At 47.8% G+C, this 21821-nt stretch overlaps 1 protein-coding gene across 1 annotated transcript in view; it reads right to left on the bottom strand.

Annotated features, from left to right (window-relative positions):
- Window positions 1-13116, bottom strand: part of MYOM2 (myomesin 2) — a 117500-nt gene extending 104384 nt beyond the window's left edge. The window contains exons 1-5 of the mRNA XM_011968596.1: window positions 12921-13116; window positions 7488-7606; window positions 6038-6193; window positions 1060-1198; window positions 766-923 (exon numbers count right to left, since the gene is read on the bottom strand). Of these exons, the coding sequence (XP_011823986.1) occupies window positions 766-923; window positions 1060-1198; window positions 6038-6193; window positions 7488-7594 (560 nt within the window). The 5' untranslated portion in view covers window positions 7595-7606; window positions 12921-13116. The remainder of the gene's footprint in view (window positions 1-765; window positions 924-1059; window positions 1199-6037; window positions 6194-7487; window positions 7607-12920) is intronic.
- Between the last annotated feature and the right edge of the window lie 8705 nt (window positions 13117-21821).

Raw genomic sequence — 21821 nt, forward strand, 5'->3', positions numbered from 1 at the left:
TAACTTTAGCAATACATGTGGATACAAAAAGGGTCTCGAGGGCTTAAAGATGCAATTCTTCAATTATCACAGCTTGATTAACTGCAGCCCTGCGGTCCCAAAGCTTCAGAGTTTACGCTTTCCACTTATGAGTTTTCCACATTGAAAAGCAGACCCTCCAGCTCTGTGTACCTTCAGCAATCACGCGTGTGCTCTTGCAAACAGGACGACAGCCAGGCTCATTTCAGGGCAGTGACTTTTAAATAAAACCCTCTGGCCAGGCACATGGCTCACGCCTGTCATCCCAGCACTTTGGGAGGCCAAGGCAGGTAGATCACTTGAGGTCAGGAGTTCAGGATCAGCCTGGCCAACATGATGAAAACCCATCTCTACTAAAAATACAAAAATTAGCCAGGCGTGGTGGCGTACACCTGTGACCCCAGCTACTTAGGAGGCTGAGGCAGGAGAATCGCTCGAACCAGGGAAGTGGAGGTTGCAATGAGCTGAGATTGCACCATCTTATTCCAGCCTGGGCAACAGAGCAAGACTCCATCTCAAAAAAAAAAAAGCCCTTGAAAAATGTGTTGACTCAATGTCATGAAAATAAAAATGTGTGCATATTAGTTAAAGTGGATGTTCAGAGTTTCTATAAACATATTTCTGCATAAAGTTTCAACGCAAGCAGCCTCCAGCACAGGCTCAATGGCATTTGTCTCCTTAACTAGGGTCTTTCTTAACGAAAACGCAGAACAGACTTCTTAACCCCCTAGGAACAGAGCGCCTCACCACTGCACCACAGGGGTGGGAAATCCTTGCACGGTAAAACAAAGCGTCACAGACATCCTCTCCCAGACGGTGTGGGATCGCAGCCGCACCAGGATCTCAGGAGCCCTGCTTATCCGCTCTTCGAATGTGTGTCTCTCCCAGGCCAGCTTGTCCTCCATCTGCCCCAAGAAGCAAGGATGGTCAGGTTCCCAGGCAGCGAGCCACGCTCCACCCTCGGCCCTTCAAGCACCATGCAGACAAGCTAAGATCCAGTCCACACATCCCAGAGACCCAGCCACCCTGAGACCCTCCTACCATCTGCTGAATGGCGTATTTGTCCAGCTTGTCGCGGGCCTGGGAGCGTGCCAGGTGGACGTTCTCCTCCATGTGGGCCAGCTCGCTGAGGAAGCGCTGTCGCTTGGCCTCGCCATAGGCGGCCACCAGGGATTGGTACCTGCAGGAGCCAAGAAGCGGCCTCAGTTTCAGGAGTCGCAGAGAAAACCACGGGGCCCCTGGAGGCTAGAAAGAGCAGGCCGTTCTCTCCCCTCGGATTTCCTTAAGTGCGTTCAAGAAGAGAACAGGAGAAACGCTACTTCTGCTCCTCTGTATCTATCGTCAAGAGTATATTTTGGTGTGTGAATGCCATGCATGATGAAGTTGTAAAGAAGAACGTGTATGTGATTTATTAATAAAAAAAAAATACAGGAGGTGCCGGCCCCAACTTTCTTTCACCACTGAGAGTGCACAATTGCAACCGCTTGGAGGCCCTCAGAGATGCTTTGGAGAATTGCTGTGAGCCGCAAAAGACAACAGGCACCCACTCAGAGTCGGGAAGTTAATCTGCTCTCTTAAAAACAGAGATATCGTTCCTCATCTTCGCGTGCCCAGAAACTCGCATGCCGCAGGTGCTCGGTAAAGACAGGGCACCTCGGGAAATCAGGGAAGCTTTGTGGATTTATCAGACAAAGGGCTTGATGCTTTCCCAGGTCTGAGACTCAAAACTGTTAGGTGTTGCTGGGCTAGGGGTGCTTCTGAAGTCAGTTCCATGATTAGAAAATTTAGGAAAATGGTGATGTCCCTTTGTGTGAGTTTTCCTCTGCAGGGCAGCAAATAAAAGCTGTGTGTTTTCCTGGGAAGAATGTAGTTTCTGAGGGATTTTAAGACTGAATTAAAGTATTTTGAGTTCAAAAAAAACACAGATAAGAAATGTCTGAATGCTAAAAATAATAATAAATAAAGGATTAAATAAAGGATTCAGCATCTTCAATCCGTAGGGGCTGAGAAATGTCCACATCCTCACGGCTCACGTGCCATCTTGTGAACCCCACAAATCGCACCCCAACACTGCCAGGCCCGGGCTGCCTCCATGCTCTGAGATGCTTCGAAAACCCTGCGGCAGCTCTTTCAGCCTCATCTCCCTCCCTCACTGTCATGTTCCCAAAGTCTCCCTGAAATTAGGACGCTCGCTGTTCTGCTGCCGTCTTGGGATTCTGTCCCACTCGCGAGAAAAGTCGCGCTGCCATCCCTTTCAATCAAAACTCTATTCTTCCTTCAAGACCCATCTCAAATGCCGTCTCTCCCGTGGAGCCATTCCTAATTCTCCCCGCTCTGCCTTAAACACCAGACCTCTTTTTATTTCTCTTAGGGCCTTTATGATCATAATTTGCATACATTTCATCCTTCCCGGGAGAAAGGATTGGCTACTTCTCACCTCTGTATTCCCCAGATTCAGTACACAGATGACTCATAAATACTCAGTAGTCTAAGCTAGGCTGGGGGAGGTTGGTTCCCGAGTGGCAGGGACGGGAAGCTGAACAGACTGCCTGGGAAGGAGGCGGTGGAGGGAAAGGTGGTAGAGCCGGAGCGCTGCCTGCGGTACTGTGTGAGCCACCAAGAGGCTGTTCGGCCAGGGCCACACCGCACAGAAAGTCCCAGTGTCGAAGCTGGAGCGGACCACAGGGTCACGGCTGTCCAGAGACATGGGGAGAGCTGTCCGAGACCCGCTGCAGGTTGGCGGTAAGGGCTGTCGGAGGCCCAGGGTGCAGGGCCTCTGTCTGAGGTGCTTCCACACCCCACACAGCTCCCATGGACCAGCGCCTCCCCTGCAGCGAATAAGACTAAGGCCTGGTGTGAGGCATTTGGGAAATTCGCAATCAGAATTGCAGAAAAGTCTGCAGCCTCTTCGTACAGAAACAGGGTGGGAGGAACACTAAAATCTAACCATAAAAGGAATGTGGATTTCCCTTCTTAGGAATCTGGGATCTCACCTCCCACCTCCCTGTCCCCGCTCGGATCCGACACACCGCCTTTCCCTCCAACGTTTAGGGAACGGTCTCTTTGGGCCTCCGCTGTCCTGCATGCCCTGTGCCTGGGGCAGATTCCTCCCAACCCCTAATGGGCTGGCTTCTGCTCCTCCTGCTTTCAGCACGGGGGTTTCTCCCTCAGAGACTCTCCCCTGGGGCCACCCTCAAATCACAGCCCTGCTGGTCTCTTCCATACGTCCTCATCCTCCTGCAGAGCACGTGCCACTGCTGTAAGCACATGCATGTGCGTGTTCAATGACACCAGCCCTGTACTCTGAATCCCAACCAAGCGGGAAAATGCCCACTTCGTTCCCCAGTATCCCGGTACTTGGTTCCCCAGTATCCCGGTACTTGGTTCCCCAGTATCCATGTACTTGGTTCCCCCAGTATCCCGGTACTTCGTTCCCCAGTATCCCGGTACTTGGTTCCCCCAGTATCCCGGTACTTCGTTCCCCAGTATCCCGGTACTTGGTTCCCCCAGTATCCATGTACTTGGTTCCCCCGGTATCCAGGTGCCAGATGCCAGGGGGAATTCTAGGAATATTTGTCCAAGAAATGAGCTACGGCATCAGACGTCCTGCATGGAACAAGCCTTCTTACGGGGAGTGAATCCCACTGACTTGCAGGGATCGAGAAGGCAAAGTTTGGTCTGTGCCCCGCAGCGCCTTGAACGTCTTCTCTGGATGCCGTTTACATTTCTATGGGCTCTTTATGTTTGAGTTACAAGAGCCTCAGCTTATTCTTAAGTCAACAGCACCACTATCCTCTAACCCTCTATGATTCAGAATAACTAATTGGTCTGGAATTCCTCCCACACCCAACCCCAAGTCAGGGCATTGAGGAAATATTTCTGCCGGTCGATGATCAGTTGACCGTGACTTCAGCCCACATGTGCAGAGTGACGTCATTTGTCATGTACTGATTGCAAACGACAAGCCCTGGGACAGGTTGCTTGCAAGATTCGGGGAGGCCCATTTTTCACTGGAACTGAAGGAAGACATCAGAGGGACATTTCCAACAGGTCATATCTTCCAGAAGGATGTGTTGAGTGCCTTCAGAGTGCTGACATCTCTTCAGTATTTATTTAACACAGGGACATCAGCAGTAACTCACATCAGTGAGCCCACAATTTCATCTTTTGCAAAGGACCCACTTGTCCAGTGCATTAAACTAATATCCACCTTGGGAGGTCGGGGATAAATACATGCTTGCAATGATGCTTGCAGCATGAGAGTGGTGAATTCTAATAAGGGCTGGAATCCACGGAGCTGCTCACATCACTCAGCACGGGGCTCACTCATCCCTCCCGGGCCCTCTGCGTGACAGTAATAGAAGAGGCTTCACAATAAATCTCAATTAGTGCTTGCCCAACTCACTGAGATCCCCACGACTTATGTTTACCTTTAAAGGAGGAAAGAACTGATTTCAAAACCACCTTCCCCGTGGAAGACATGCACATGGGTTAGGAGAATACAACACTGGGGGACTGCTGAAGAAAATCTCATGGAGAGCGTGAGCCGTGGGCTCCGCACAAAGCTGGGACAGCCCCTGGGCTTCGTTCCCTGTCTCTGCTATGTACAAGAGAGACTGGCATTTAACGTGAGCATCAGAGGTGCAGTGAGAACATAACCCATCATCCGTCATTCAAATCCCTTCTTTGAGTCAGATTTGGTATTGCAAGAGCATAGCCCGATGTGTTCTAGGACAATTTCCAACAGCCAAGGCTGTCATGAAAGTCCTTGCTGCCGAAACCATATGAATCACCGTAAGCCACTCACTGTTACCGTTTTACCAGCGGGGAAACTGAGCGATAGTAAGTTTATGCAATATGTTCAAGGCCACATCAATATTTAAATGATAAAAAATAAAACGATAAGCTCAAGTATTCTATTGTGGCCCCCAAAACATAGGTAGAAGAACCCTTTAATCCAATCCGTAAAAATCTGGATGGTGTTAATGTCTACATTTCAAACAGATTCTTTCACAAAAGAAATCTTCACTTTAGAATTCATTTACATGGCAAAATTATCCTATGACATTTTTAAAAATTCAAATTTTTAAAAATAAAGGTTAACCTCCTTGGCTATACATTGTTTATATTCAACAGATGGCTTCATCATTCTGAAACTTTCAAAGTGAAAGATATTTACTCGATTCTCATTTTTCCTTCAGGTTTTAAGTGCTTTGAAGCTATAGATAAAATTCCCAGAAGTAGCAGGGGGAGATGAGGGAAAAAATATAGCAGGTATAAAACAAGGCATCCGTGAACATTTAACTGTTCACTTCGTCCTTAAAAGATCAAAGCAATATCACCACCTGTTTCTCCGTCATCTGGAAATAATTTTAAGACTGGCATTTTTATTAATCCATCCCGTTCCTATGACATTTAGCCCCATGAGCTGCCTCTGTTGCAATGTAAAGCATGACAATTTATAGAATCGCTTCCCAACTCTTTAGTTTCCACACAACAACTGTTTAAAACCCTGGCTCCCGCTCAGGAAGATGACCTTGCTCGAATCTGCAGCCCTCCGCGGCTGCTCCTGCATAGCTGCAGAGGTTGCAAGTGGAAATTCAGAATTAATCTCACGCTGCTAGGTCTTGATGTTTTCAAGCGTGCTTATCCTGCTCTGTGTGGAGAGGGGCTGAGCTTGGCTTAGAAGCCGCAGACCCTGGAGCTCTAAGCCCGGCTGGGACGTGCGTGAGACACGGAACCCTGAACAGTGGCATGAGCGCTCTGGACAGCAACGCTCTCTTCTGCAAAACGGTGGGAAGCTTGTGCCCAGTGGTTTTGTTGTTCGGATTAATTGAGATAATGATGGTAAAGAGAAGCAGGTGATTGGGAAACAGCAGGGTTCTCCCTCGCCCCAGGTCTGGCCTGTGTTCCTCCGTCTTCCCTCTCAGCTAAGGTCGCTCTTCCCTTCCCTCCTCACTGTCCCTCCACTGGGACACCACGCGGGGCACAGGCAGAGTCAGGGAAGCCACGTGCTCACCTGCTTCTGTTCTCCTGCTCCTCCTCTTCCTGCGTGCTCACCCGCTTCGCACAGACTCTGCAGGTGGTTCCTCCCAGGGACGTCTGGCTGGAGGCTCTCTGCGAAGATGACCGTTGACTCAGGGACTTCTGGGAAGATGCCTGGGTGGAGGCTCGCCTTCAGGAACATGGACACAATTAGGAGATGCACGCGCAGGCACAGTACAGAAATTTATCCTGACACACATCACTTTCTCTCTACACACCCCAAACCACTCATATACGCAGAGCACACACAAGTACACACATGCGCAGGCATATGAGAGCCATGCACCTAAACACATATATGCACATGCCCACACACACGTGTGCGGCCACACACGCACGCATATGCACATACAATACACACATACACACGTGTATGCAAATAAATGCATAAATGCAAGGACGTGCCTTCCCACAAGCACATGCACACGCACACACACTCGTGTGCACACATAAACACACCTACACAAGTGCACACACGCTTGCACACAGGCATACCAAGCCTGTGTCCCTGTGTGCCCACACCCACACCCACACACACCCGCCCTGGGGTGCTTTCTCCCTGAGCTCACTGTGGCTGGTGCCACCTCCCCTCAGAGCCAGCCAGTGCCGGCCACAGTCCTTCTGGCTCCATGCCAGGATTATATATATCTTGAGGGATTTGAGACACCCCAAGGCTGCTGGGAGGGGCTGCAAATGTTTGGCTTTGTTTGGTACAAGGGATGGCAACTAAATAAAAGTACCCTAAGCGTTTCTAAATATAGAGTGTGGGTGACATGAGGCAGGCACCTGGGCCACAGAACGCCTGCCTGTGGTCCCTCCCTCTCTTCACCACAGCCTTCCAATCAGCCCATTAAGATTGCAGATTTGCTGCTAGACAGTGTCCTTTGGGGCGTGAGCTGCCATCCTGGATGAGGCCATCCCCAAGAAGCTTCCAGAAGGTGGGGCTGCACACCGGCCCCAGAGGCAGAGATTCTTGATCTTGGCACATCCATGATCAATGTAGCAAAATCACTAATATTACCTCCCATTCCGTCTTTACTTTGCCACCCATTAATTTCTCTCCTACCGACAGCCTTTCCCACTAGTTTCAACCTCATTTATCTTTATCTTGGGTGGCTCTTTAGATCCTAGTTCTGGAAGGCATGCGATGAGCAGTAAAATCAATGAGCTTATACAAAGGACTTCCTGCCTCCCCACCTCAACCAGGAGCTCAGAGCCCGGCCAGCAGGACCTGCCAGGACACGGCGCCAGCTCCACACAATGCGGCTGCATGGCGGGACCTGGGCACGGGAGAGGCTGCCATCCCTGCTCTCTGACTCCTGCAAACCCGTGCCTCTGCAGGGCTGACAGGACTGGAAAAGCCGTTAAATGTCAGACCCCCATAATCAAAGCTCTGCGCGTCTCATCAGCCAACGTCAGCTTACTTTTTTGACGCATATTCATCCAGCAGGTACCGAGTTTGAATATTACGGTAGGACTGGTCGAAGTGCCTGTGTCTCTTCTGGTAGAAGGGGACGGCCACAAGGGACATCTTGGCGTGCTCCTACAAAGAGAGTCACACGCAACACTGAGCCCCCTCGCAGGCATCACGAGGCCTCTGCAATTTCTGCATCATTCCCAAGGAGAAAATGAACTCCAGTTAATCAAACCCCCTTGGGAAGGGAAAAAAACGGAAGATTACGTAGCCAGAAATCACCTTAGACCAGCAGTCAGGAAGCCTATTAACTTCCCAGGGATCCAACTTTATTTTTTTGTTTTCTTCCATAACAGTTGGAAGATTGGGCTGGTGTTTCATTTAACTGTGAACTCAACAAGTATTCCTAGAACCCCTGGTGTGTTCAGGGCAAAGTTCAAAGCAATGTGAGTGGGAAGGACAAAAAGAATTAAAGCAGATTAGAGAAGTAAACAAACACTTACAATACAAGAGAACATACGATAAGAGCCAAGAGCCCGGGGGAGATAGAAGGTGTCCTGGGAATGGCAGGAGCCGAGGACGGCCGAGTGGCCCGCGAGGCAGGTGACATTTGAGAGGAGCCTTGGTGGACAGGCAGGACTGCCAGGCGGAGGTGGGAAAGGAGGGCAGCCCGTGAGCAAAGGTTGGGGCAGGAGAATCCAGGATCGTGGGAGATTTGCAGGGGTGTGACCAGAGATCACTGTGGAAAGATGCAGCCGCAAGCAGAGGTGGCTGGTGTCTGGCTGGGGAGCCGGGGGTTGTTCCACCACGCAAAGGGGGACATGGGAAAAGGGACTGGCTGGAGACGCCCCCTGGAATCTGCCGTCTGAAGTCTTGCTGGTTACAGTAGACGGTGTGGCAGGAGGTGAGCAGGAAAGTGAGGACGGAGCCTGGCATCAAAGCCTCAGGGATGTGGGGAAATTTGAGAGCGTGGATGAAATTCTCCCCAAACAAGAAATCATCGAGTTCCATCCTTTTCTCTGGGAACTTGCAGCATTACAGGTATTAGACATGGCAATCTGTTGTACATGTTCACCCAGAATACGTAAAATGCCAACATGCCGAGTGACTCGATCATCGCTACAAAGTGATGCAGGGACCGTATTGCTAAATCTCTGCAGTCATTAGTTTCCCAAACAAGGTGCGGAAGGACTCACAACCTGAGCTCCATTTTTGACTCTTCTGTTTAAACGAGAAGAATCTGTCCTTATTTAAAGACAGAACTCCTCGGTAAGGCCCCATGGCACAGCCGCAGGGAGGCCACCCACATCCCTGCCCATGGGAATGGGACTTGGGTGGAAAATGCCAAGGGCTGCTGGGAGATGAATGTTTCCCTGCCCATGGGAATGGGACTTGGGTGGAAAATGCCAAGGGCTGCTGGGAGATGAATGTGTCATTGTTCGGATCTCCAGGGTACATGCTAGAAAACCTACCACAACACATAAATTGCCCCAAGGACACTCCTTACGATCTGTTTCCTTTGAACTCTGTGATCTCCGAGAACGACAGTATTGTAGAACTTGGAAAGATCACTAGGGATTATCCAAACTCCTGTTCTACAGGGAAGAAAACAGGACACGGGGGCCAGAAGGAGAAATTCTTCCTCAAAGGCACGTAGAAGAGGCTACCCCTGCCCCAAGGCCTTCCTTATTCTGGGCCTTTATTGCTCTGCCACACTCACTCTCTCAATATTGCCTCTTAAAACTCAACTAGTCAACCAACCACCCCACCCCGGGAGGGCCCAGCCGTGTTTCAGAGTGCGCCAGCATGCGTTCTACTCCAGGGATATAACAGAACGTGGCACCTGACGGAACACAGTAAAAGCACATCTCCTCCGCCAGCCCCAATACTGAGGGCGGCATCATCGCGCAGAGGTCAAGCGCCCGGGTTTTGACGTCTGGTAGACCTGGGATCAAATTCTGACTCCAGCATTCAGATGAGGCCTGGGTAGCTTCTAGCTCCTCTAGCTCTGGTGTTCCATATTGAATCTGCACCACGCCTGGCACTGGCCCTGGTACCAAGATCGGTAGCTGTCTCGGTTACACTGCGACTGTTATCGTGGTTCAAGAACTCTGCCGACAGGAAAAAGTATCTGAGAAAGTCTATGTATTGCTTTACTATTTGAAATCTCCCCCGATGCAGCTCACTGGGATTTTCCAATGAGTTAATCAAGGTGGATCTTCAAGAAACGCTTCCTGCTCTGAAACCCATTTACTGTCTCTGGGGTTCACCAGCAGGGTGCTGGGAAGAGCTCTCTGAACTGAAGTTCGGGCAAGGTTGGGGAAGATGTTTCAGCTTCCATCCAGTGTCCTATCCAGGGTTCTTCTGGGATTGGCCTGACGAATACCAGGCAGTTCCACTCCAGCAACACGTGAGCCATCCCCAGTACCTGCTATTGCAGCACAGGAGCCATCCCCAGTACCTGCTATTGCAGCACAGGCTCATGTGTCATCACAGTATTTACTTACATTTATGTTGAGTTACACCTCAGATGTGTTTGTATTTCTCGGCAAAGGGAAGAGTAAAAATACGACTGATTAGGTCAAAGGAGAAAAAAGAGGAGAATCGCCCTGGATGGAATTCGTCCTCCTTAGACCTAAGACGTGGAACAACGTGAAACGGCTCAGGCCTTGAGAGCTCACAGACTAACTATCCTTCAACTAGTCTGGAACGTCCTGTCCAGTGTGTGTGCAGTACCAGCAGCCCACGTATCACTGACTTGACACCCAGTCCTCTGGGCCTGGAAGTCTTCAAACACTTCATATGTGAGGGGCTACACTTTGTAGTGCTTAGCAAGGCAGTGCTGGGATCAAGTGTGCACACTTCCTGCACTCCTCACTCCAATGGTACCATACTGTGGAAGTCTCCCTGGGGCGTCTTTGGATGGGGGTCGTAGGCACTTTGCTGCATTTATCCCCACGTGTATTCCCTGCTCACTTCATGCTCAGGACCACCAAAATCAGGAGGTGTCAGAGGCTTTGCAGAATCCATCAGCCTCAGTTCATTCCACAAGAATGGCAATTGCCACGTGCCAGCCAAGCCTGAATCAGAACCCTTGGATTTCAACAATGAAAACATCTTAGAGCTCCTGGCTCAGAGGAGTAGCAGCCTCAAGTCTTCTGTGCATTTGACTCCCAGTGCCAGTGTGCCCTCAATTCCACCTTTATCAATCTCATGCCCAGCCCAGAAACCAGCAGGACGGTACGTCCAGCCTCACCCACCCAGACTGTGTGTCCCATTGCAATCTCTTCACTCCTCGGGGGACGTCCTACGTTAGAACTTCCCCAGCGTCCCTCACGCAGCCTGGGCCACCACCTCCTGGCCGGGCGTGATGGCCCTCCTGAGTCAGTGCGGAAGCAAATTCCCACGGACTCATCGCGTGCTGGGTGCCTGCAGCCCTGGCAGCACAGGGCCCTTCCGCGTGCAGGGAACCCTGGAGAGGACCTGCCAAGTGCACCCTACAGGTCCAGCATCCCTTATCCAGAATGCTGGATCTGTAATCCATGGACCAGAAGTGTTTCCAATGTCTGATTTGTTTTTCAGACTGTGGAATATTTGCATTTATACTTACTGGTTGAGCAACTCAAATCCAAAAATCAGAAACCTGAGACGCTCACATAAGCGTTTCCTTTGAGAGTCACGCCAGCGCTCAGAAAGTTTCAGAATTTAGAGCATTTTGGATTTCTGATCTTCAGATTTGGAATGATCAACCTGTACTATTTATGACACTATAAAGAAAATGGCAGGACCTAGGTCGATCAGCACCCCAATGTCCCTCCACTGCCTATGCAGAAAGCTATTTTCCTTTTTAAGGAACTATCTCAGACATGTGTTAAATATCCCCTACACACACCAAAAGAGAGAGAGAGAGAGAGAGAGAGAACAAACAGCCTTTCCTGGCAGGGCAGTTTTTGGTGTGAGTCCCTGGGGCTCAGGGGCATTGGGAGGCTGCGACTCCAGTGGGGACCTGCTGACCTTGAGCCCAGGGGCCTCCATCTGCTCTGCTGTAAAACCAGGAGGCTGAGCAAGGTGGCAGCTAACAGTCCAGCGGCTCGGACAGTGTGTGTGTAGGTAATCTTGGAGCCACACTGCGCTGTTAGCACAGACCGTCCCCAGGGAAATATGACTCGCCCGGGTCACCGGCAGGGCCACGGCCGAACCCAGGCGCCAGCTGAGTCTCCTGACGGCGTCCAGCCCACTTTCCACCACAGCCCGGCTCCCCGGCCACTCCCGGAATGCTCCTGACACGTTTAGGAATCATGACACCAGGATGAAACGTGAGCCTGTCCTCCAGTGCAGGGCACTGTGTGTCTGATACCCCCATCCTAATCCTCCTGCGAACAGTATGTGGAGCCCATTCCTCATGTCACCAGATGTGTTTTAATTTGCAAAAAATGTTTGAAGTACAAAACATTGACTTCCACTTAATGAAGGAAATTGTTGTTTGTACAGTTAAAAATGTCAAAGTCAATAAATACACCAAATTAAAGCATTTCCAGAGGGGAAATGGACTCCCAAACACACAGCGTTGGCCTGTGCCCCAAGCGGCTAAGTCTTTGGCTCCCAAGACAAGTTTTAGCTCAGGACTTGGTTTATTAAATAACGCCTTAAATTATCTTTGTTCCACGCTTTCTTTGAGTCCTGTTTTACTTCTACTTAGAAAGGAATGTGAAATGGAGAATTAGAAAAAGCCAGGTGTTCCCAGCGACGGCAAACCCCTTCCTTCCGTGTCACCTCTGGTGCCTTCCACATGCAACCACCCAGCCCCACTGGCTTTCTCCAGCAGGTTTCATCAAGAGTGCACCCTGAGAAGGCACAGCCTCTATCAGCAGAAGTCTGCAGGTTCACAGCACACCCAACGGCACCAAGAAGAAAACAGCCATGAGCACGCTGTCACTTTTGGGCAAGGATTATTCTCTTTCCCATACCCTGGATAATATAGACTAGGTCTAAGCTGAATGACTCTCAACTCTTTTTTCCCCTAAGAAAATGTCCAGTTTTATTATTTCACACTTTTATAAGCCAGCTCTCTCCTCTGGGGAGGCTTTCATTTCTGAGTATCTCATGAAAATTGCAGACATCAGTCCCCTGACTGGGGGGCCCCTGGGGCCATGCTGAGACCGGGTTAAAATCCAAAACACACGCTGCAGGGTGCTGGACGCACTTAGCAAAGACCACGGCTGTGGGAAATAAACTGTTAGTTGAGCATAAACTTTTGTCAAAGAAATACAGAGCCCAGAACTAACTGCTCTGTTTTCCACAGTGAAGGGTGCCTGCGAGGGGGTGCACTGGCTCTCTCTGCTTGACCCTGAAGAAGAGCCACTTAGAAAATGTGAGTGCAGAAGTTACCAGTCCTCCTCTTAAAGCCACAAATTAGAAAAGGAAAGAAGAGAAAGACACTTACCCAGACAGAAAGGAAAATTGCAAGGAGGAGAGAGAAGCCCTGGCCACCAGCTCACTAAGCCACCCACACTCCAGCCAAGGAAGGCAGAGCTGACTCCTGCAGGCGCCTGTGCCTCCCTCCAGTTTAAGGTCTGAGGAGCTGCTATATATAGACGCCCGGGCCTGCCTCTCCCCACATCGATGCCTGCATCATAAATCACCAGCCTGACCTCAGGAGGAAAAGCTTCTTACTCAAATGGAGGGCGGTGGAAATCACAATTCAAAACTGGAACGTGTCCCTTCTGAGTCCCAAAGTGCACTTTTCACAGGAAACTGGGTGTGACACTTCAGCCCCTGACCCAGAAAGAGAGGGCAGGACACTGACTTCCCACGCTCCCTCCCACGACTCTCCTCCACAAGTTCTAATCCTTAGGTGTGAATCCTCAGACATATCTCCAACCCTTTCGAGCTACAGGTTCCCTGGCACATAAACTGATACCCCCGAAGGATTCTTTAATAATGACAGGGATTTCAGTGAGCATGTGGGCCATTCGCAGGCCTGGACTCCTGAGTTGGGGTCAGCTGTGGCGGAAGCAGGTGTGCAAGCCTGTGGGTTTGTGTGCACGCGCGCGTGTGTGTGTTTGTATGTTTGTTCGTTTTTTCATTTCAAGAACGACTCAGGGCTTCACTGGATTGCATCTTAGGGCTATTTTAGCAAGAACTGCCGACCCAGAAGAGGAGCAGTGCCTACTGGGCAAGTCGTGGCTTATTTATAGCCATTACCACAGATGTCCACGGCGTCTACACCACACGGATAACCGCAGGGTGCCCGTCGTTCGCACAGCGTGTGTCCAAATATAAATAACACACGCCTGGCACGGTCCTGGGCTGCAGCCTGGCCAAGAGGCGGGGCCTCAACGGGACGCCCCCATCTGAGAACCCGGACAGTCACACTCGGGCTGCACCTCCCCACAGGGGCTGAGGACTTGGGCCAGCTGCTCCGCCCACGGGGGCTCTGCTCCCCAGCTCCAAAATGCGTGTAATAACAACTTTCCTGTCAGTTTGTTGTGACGATTAGGGAAAATATGATATGAGAATTGCCTAGGAGCCTTAAGAAACTCCACATTCTCACACTGGGGCATCAGGGGCACAGCCAAGAACCAGGGAGCAGGTGGATGGAGGCGAAGATCAGATATAAGAAAGATGCGAGCACAGCCTCTTGCTGGGCCCCAGTGCATCCTGGACGCTGGATCAGGAGGCGAGTGTTTCTGTCTTCTTCTCCTTCATATTCCGGTGGCCTAGCATTTAATTTAATTAGTGTTTGTTGAGTGGCTTTTTAGCCTATTCAGGCTGCTTTAACAAAACACCATAGTCCCTGTAGCTTATAAAACACTGGAACTTCTTTCCCACAGTTCTGGGGGCTGGAAGTCCAAGACCCAGGTGCCAGCAGACACTGTCTAGTGACAGCCTTCTGGTTCTGGAATGGCGCCGTCCCCAAGTCCTCACTGCGTCCAGGGCCGAGGCCGCTCTTGGGGCGTCTGTGTGAGGACACCGATCCCACTCGGGAGGTTCTACCTCCATGACCTTGTCACCTCCCTAAGGCTCCACCTCCTCACACTATCATTTTGGGATTAGGGTTTTAACCCACATATTTTTGGGGGGGTGCAAACAGCAAGACCAGAGCAAGCAATGTTTCCTTCCCGTTTATCAGCATCTCCTTCCCTAGGGAATCCAGTTCTCAGGGACCTGGGGGACTTTCCTTCAGCCCCTCTGACTTCCTGCCTCTGAGTGTGGCCAACACGGGAGGGGCAGTAATGGTGCCCTGTCCCCTCAGGTGGCATCTCAGTCCTCTGGGTCCCAGTCCTAGCATCTCAGGAGGGGACAGTCTCATCCCGGAGAGGGGCCTCTCCTGAGAGAAGGAAAGGCCAGCACACTCCTCCTCCTTATCTGACATTTCACGGTTGCTGTGCCCTCCTCCTGTGATATAGAAATTGAGTTTCCTACAGTGTGCCACATCTAAGAAAGCCTGGATCTTTCAGCCTCACCACCCAGAGAGCAGAGTGTGACCCGGGACACAGACAGGCTCCTGATGGGGACACAGCTTTGCCTTCTGCTGGGGACAGGAGACCCTTTCCTGCCCTTCTCATAGGCCCCTATCTCCCTGAGCCGTGTCTGCCCCTGCCCTCCCGGGACTAGCTGCCAAAACTCCCTGGGTGAGGTGCACCTGCAGGAAGCCTGGAGCCAAGAAGGGACAAAGGACAGAGGGAGGTGGTGGGACCAGGCACGGGCCCTGTGTTCTCCACCAGACACACCAGCTCTGGGGCAGACAGGCTCCTTCTTGCCGAAGCTCCTTGGGCTGGCTTTCTATCATCTGCCATCAAGAGAATACTAAGACAAAAGAGGAGTCCAGCAATCTCATTTCCACAGCTCAAATTGGCAGCCTGTGAATGGAAAACAGTTGACCTCACTAAGGATGTCCCATGACATAGAAAAGAAGATCAAAATGCAAAGAGCGACATTTTAAAACCACATGCCTTCAATCCTGTGGAATCCCAGGCCAGATCGTTCATGGGTGAAGTTACATTCTATAAAGCAACAGTCCCCAACCTTTTTGGCACCAGGGTTCAGTTTTGACAATTTTTCCAAGAACAGTGGGGAGGGGGGATAATTTCGGGATGAAACCGTTGCACCTCAGATCATCAGGCATTAGATTCTCATAAGAAGTGTCCAGCCTGGGTCCCTCACACGTGCAGGTCACAGTAGGGTTTGCCCTCCTGTGAGAACCTAAGGCCGCGGCTCTTACAGGAGCTGGAGCTCGGGCGAGAAGAACACCAGCTGCTGTTCACCCTGCCATGCGGCTCCTCACAGGCCACGGACCCCGAGGCTGGGGTTCGGGACCCCTGTTACGTTGCACAGAGCCAAAACCGACATTCGATTCAGGAAAATCAGTTTGGATATTTGAAAGAAATAAAATTATTCTTAAGATATTTTGTTCACTTCCATGCATTCCATCTCAGAAAACAAAAAGTGCTCCTGTGTATTTTAGAAATTATCCATTCAACAGGCCAAACATTCAGTTTTGTGATTCAAAGGAGGACGGCTCACCGGAAAGAGGCTTCACAGTTGCAGCCACAGCACAGAGGGGAAGGGGCAGGGGGTCACCCTCCATGTTCTCCCAAACCAGGGGGCGATGAGGCCAACAACCAAGGCATCTGGTCCCCACAGAGCACGTGTGCACAGGCCGCAGAAGGGAGACCGGAAAATCTGGAGGCAGAAAACTCCCTTGAGGGCATCAACCCCCATCAGCACTGCCTCTCATTCCCAAACCCTGAAAACCTGAATCTCAGAAAACAGGCCCACTTTAAAGACAAGTGGGTTTTTTTGTTGTTTTTTTGTTTTTTTGTTTTTTGGTTTTTTTTATTGATTGATTGATTGAGATGGAGTCTGGCTCTGTTGCCCAGGCTGGAGTGCAGTGGTAACCTCCAACTCCTGGGTTCAAGTGATCCTCCCACCTCAGCCTCCCGAGTAGCTGGGATTACAAGTGTGTGCCACCATACCCGGCTTTTTTTTTTTTTTTTTTTTTTATTTTTAGTAGAGACAAGGCTTCACCATATTGGTGAACAGGCTGGTCTTGAACTCCTGTCCTCAAGTGACCTACCCATCTCGGCCTCCCAAAGTGCTGGGATTACAAGCATGAGCCACCGTGCCCAGCCTTGTTCCTTTTTTCTGTCTTTAGAATGTCTTTCTTCCTATCTATGCTTGTGCAGTTCTTATTTAGAATTCAAACCTCAAGAAAATCACATCCACTTAGATGAGTTAACTGCAAAGTCTAAATGTGAACCTTCTGAAAATGCTGATTGTGAGGGTAACCTTGTTTAGAGAAATACAACTGTCACCTTCTTAATTTCCAAGAAGTTCAATAGATGTCTGTTTGAGGCCATGCTTAATCCACTAATTGACGAAATAGGTCGCTAACATTCAGAGGAAGCACCTTCCTTCTAACATTTCACTAAGTCAGTTAAACACGTGTTCACAGAAAGCAGCAGCTCAGTAATGAGGAACCCTTTACCGACGTGAATCACTACAGATTCCCAATGTTTCCACCATTTCTGAACCATTTTCCAGGAAAGTAGGAAAAGAAATGCTTAGGTTTCCTTAGCTTGTTTTTTCTTTTCTGTATAATTTTGACTTTATTTTATACTCCCTAGTAAGTTTACCTGCTACCTCTTTTGAAGCCAACATTAATGTAACTACACATCAATTTCTGAGTGAAGATTTCCCCAACTGCACCATCTTACTCTTCCTCAGACACTCTCGCCACAGCACCCACCAAAGTGTTGGCTTCTTCTCCCCAAACATAGCACATTCTCTGTGCTTAATAAAGGAGTTCTGAATTAACTACCCAATGAATGGATTCGAGAGACATGAAGAACTTACTATTGTTAAGTATAATAGTTAATAGTGGCTCAGAACTAAACAGAAATATACAGCATTGACAAAGCTAGGCTATATTTAGTAATTCTTTACCTCAGCTTAAAAATATATATGGTAGACAGACAGACAGACAGACAGATAGATAGATAGATATTGATATAGATAGATATAGACACTTTAAATATATATATATGTTTAAATACATTTAAATTAATATTTATGGAACATTTACTATGTCTCATAGTACCTGCATGCCTTAATACTCTAACTCTATGTAGTGGGTAATATATAAGACATGCGATGGCTGAAGTAGACTTTCACTTTTATCTGTGATACAGTTGCTTCTAGTAGGACAACATTCTTACGCAGAACAAGTAACAATCCAGACAAAATACAGAGAGTGAGAGATGGAGAAAGAGTAATGAAAGAAAGAGAGAAAAACAGAGAAGTGAATGGACACATGAGCTGATGGGCAGATGAATAGATAGACAGATGATGATGATGATGATGATAGGTTAGATTGACAGATTGATTGATAAAGAGATTGATGATATATATGATACATGATAGATAATAGATGATAGAGTGATAGAAAGAAAGATATTTACCTTTAATAGATATATTAATATCTATTAATATTAAGAGAAAAAACACTGAATGAATAAAAAATAAAAACACCTTTCTTTTCTATTTTTGAGTTCTAGGATTATCTTGGATATCTTCACTCTTTTCTTCTACAGTAACATGCTATCAATCCCACCAGTGCATTAAAAAATTCTCAGGCATTATATTGATTGATATAGATGTAAATAGATAATATATGATAAAGTGATAGAGTGATGATAGAGATGACAGATAGATAGAGATAGATGAATGATGGAAATAAATAGATAGATAGATAGATAGATAGATAGATAGATAGATAGATAGATAGATAGGATACTGAGACAGACAGATGATACACAAGAGAGCTGTGAGAGCAGCCATGGTTCGAGGCCCAGTCCTAGTGAGAATTGTGCCTCCTAAAGTGGGCACTCTCTCTGCACATCACTTTCTATCTCTGAGCACTTTGCTGATTTGTGGCTGGGTTGAAGGTAAGGAAGAGGAAAGAGTGCTGCTATTGAGAAGCAGAGGAAACAGCAGAGCTTCCTGCAATACTGTGAGGCTGGGGAGAGAAGCATTGGAGTCTGGGCCTGACAATGCATCCAGGATTTGAGAGGCCAAGATCCTGAAGAGAGGGAAGGCTCAAAGATCAGAGCCCAAATCTCAGCACCAGGTTTCACCTCAAAGCACTCCATGAGCATAAGGAGGGAAGCAACAAGTGGTGAGAAACCAAAGCAGAGCTGCTGTTGGTTTTCCAGTGCTCTTGAGTCGGGGTTTAGGACCCCCCAAAAAAGGTGGGGCCACGTTAAACAAGGCAGACTCTCCATTTGCCAATGGTGTATATTCTTTGGTGAGTTGTCCGTCCAGACCTTTCGCCCATTTTTTCACTGGGTTGTTTCTTTTCTTATTGTTGAGATTTAAGTGTTCTTTGGGCAGCAGTGCTTTAATGGATGTGTATTTGCAAGTATTTTCTTGCAGTCTGTGGCTTGCCTTCCCATTCTGTTGATCATGTCTTTTGTAGAGCAGACGTATTTAATTTTATGGACATCTGGCTTATCAATTACTTTTTTCATCGATTGTGTCTTTTGTGTTATTTCTAAAAACTCATTGCCATACACAAAGTCATCTAGATGCTCTCCTAGAAGGTGTTTCTGAAAACATTAAAACAAATGGAAATTCTAGAACTGAAAAATACAACTAATGAAGTTAAGAACTTGACAGTTTTCATAACACTTACTGTCTCTCCTTTTTCCCTAAAGCCAATATGACCCCCATGCTGTGGGTCACATTCCCTCACGTGGAATAATCCCAGCTCACACAGTGTCTGGAACACTTTGTGTGACCATTAGCTGGAAAGGAAAACCTCAGAATTCATGGAACAGCTGAAAAATACTCAAAAGGGCATGGACTCAGTAGTGGATCAAAACCAGCCCTGTGTTAAAGGCTGATCTCATGTCAACTAAAAAACTTAAAAGCAAGCTTTGAAATAATCAAACTGTTTGGAAAAAAAAAAAAAACCCTTCACTGTATTAGAGCCAAGCTCAAAAATATTTCTAGAATACAAAAATATCCAGCAACCAAGAAGTTAAAGTTCACAATATCTGATATTCAATTAAACATACCAGAAAAATGCAACATATAATGAGGAGAAAAATAATAGTAACATGCCCATAAAATTGGTAAACAAAGACATTAAAACAGTTGTAACTATGTCCCATGCACTGAAGAAGACAGAGAATAGATTGAACATACTAAATAAAGACACAGAAGATATTAAAAAGATCCAAATCAAAATTTTTGAGATGAGAAATATAATGCCTGAGAATTTTTTAATGCACTGGTGGGATTGATAACATGTTACTGCAGAAGAAAAGAGTGAAGATAGCCCAGATAACCCTAGAACTCAAAAATAGAAAATAAAGGTGTTTTTATTTTTTATTCAGTGTTTTTTCTCTTAATATTTTATTTTAATAACTAATGAAAATAAATCAAAAATAAAATAGTAAGAGAAAAAAACACTGAATGAATGAAAAGAGCATTGAGGAAAACTTGAAGCAGACAAATACACATGCAGTGTCCCCAAAGAAAGAACTCAGACAAAAGAAAACAGTTGAAAAAATAATGTCCACATTTTTTCTAAATTTTCTGAAAAATATGACTGTGCAGGCACAAGAGGCTCAACAAACATCAAGCTCAAAACACATAAACCACACTGCACCAAGTCACATCATAATCAAATTGCTTAAAGCCAGTAATTAAAAAGGAAACCTTAAAACAGGGCAAGAAAAAGAAACACAGTGTATGTATAGAGAAGTGAAGATAAGAATGACAGCAGACTTCCCATCAGAAATGATGCAAACAGGAAGACAGTGACACAGTATCTTTAAAACGCTTGAAGAAAAGACCGTCAACCTAGAATCCTATACCCAGCAAAAAAAAAAAAAAAAAAAAGATTCTTTCAAAAATGAAAGTGACGCAGCCCAGGTGGTGTCAACGGACACTTAGTGGGGATCCCAGCAGAAAGAAGGTGTCCCTGCCACACACACCTCTGATAAGGGAATCGGGACTTGCAGCCCACCTGATCATGCTCCTGCAGTAATCAGACAGCACCTCTTTCCTCTGCCAGTATGGTGCCTACTAAAATATAACAATATATATAAGACCCAGAGTCTCTTAACATAATACGCAAAATGTCTAGGTTTCAATAAAAAATCACTCACTCCTACTTTATGCAAATAACTTCCTCTCCTAATCCACAAAGTCATCTAAAGCCAAACATAGGAGATCCGTCAACTTCCCATTATCCCAACTACCTTCTCTCCCTGAAGCCAGCATCCCTGAGCTGTAGACCCCACTCCCTCATGGTGCTTAGGATGGGGATACGGTCAGTCCCTCACACCTATGTCCTCCACAACTGCATCTCTGTTGCTCAGTTGGGCCCTTTCCCATCATTATTGGAACATTTTTCAGGTCTCTCCTAAACTTAAAAACAACAAACAGTAAAAATCCTTTCTCAGACACACTTTCTCCTCCAGCTGCTGCTCTGTCCTTCACAAGCAGTGTTCTTGAAAGAGTTGTGTATAGTCACATTTTTTCCATTTCTTCACTTTCCACTAACCCTATTCCAACCTCCCTTCCACTCATATCACATCACTAACCAAAATAGCTCTAAGCCACCAATGACCTCTGTGTCACCAAATCCACAGGACATTGTCAGCTCTCAGGTTACCTGATCTCTCCCCATTAGTTGGTCCACTTGACCCCCACCCCTTCCTGAAGCACAGTTTCCTTAGCCTCCGTCATGCCACCCTCATCCCGTTTTCTTTCTGTACCTGTTTTCTTCTTCCCCCTTGGCTGGCTCTATCTTCTTCAGCCCACCATTAAGTATGGAAGTTGCTCCCACGCACTTCTCAAATCACTCTTCCTGTCTAATCCCCTGCTCCTTCCTAGGCAACCCCAAACACATGCTGTGTAGGAATGGCTTTAATTACTCTCACCTCCCTGATGGCTTCCAGAGGGAGGCTGGGCTCATGTTGAGTTGTCCCTCACACCTCCTTTGAATGATAAAATGGAACCTTAAACTCAACAGGTCAAAGACTAAACTCAGGAGCCCACCTGATCTGTTTGTCCGGTATTTTATACCCATGAATGGCCCATGCCAGAAACCTTTGATATCTCCCTGGGGCCCACACAGCTTTAAAATTTTCCCTCCTAAATACCCCACACATCCATGCACTTCGTTCCAGCTCCATTGCCACCCAACTCGTCCATACTTGATGGTGTCTCACCCAGATCCTGCAACAGTCTACACTCCCCACACTCCCACTTATCCCTTAGGACAAGGCTGAGGCCCTGCACCCCGACACCCACACTCATCCTCCAGGCT

Source organism: Mandrillus leucophaeus, unplaced genomic scaffold, assembly GCF_000951045.1.
Source record: "Mandrillus leucophaeus isolate KB7577 unplaced genomic scaffold, Mleu.le_1.0 Scaffold85, whole genome shotgun sequence".
Taxonomy (NCBI): domain Eukaryota; kingdom Metazoa; phylum Chordata; class Mammalia; order Primates; family Cercopithecidae; genus Mandrillus; species Mandrillus leucophaeus.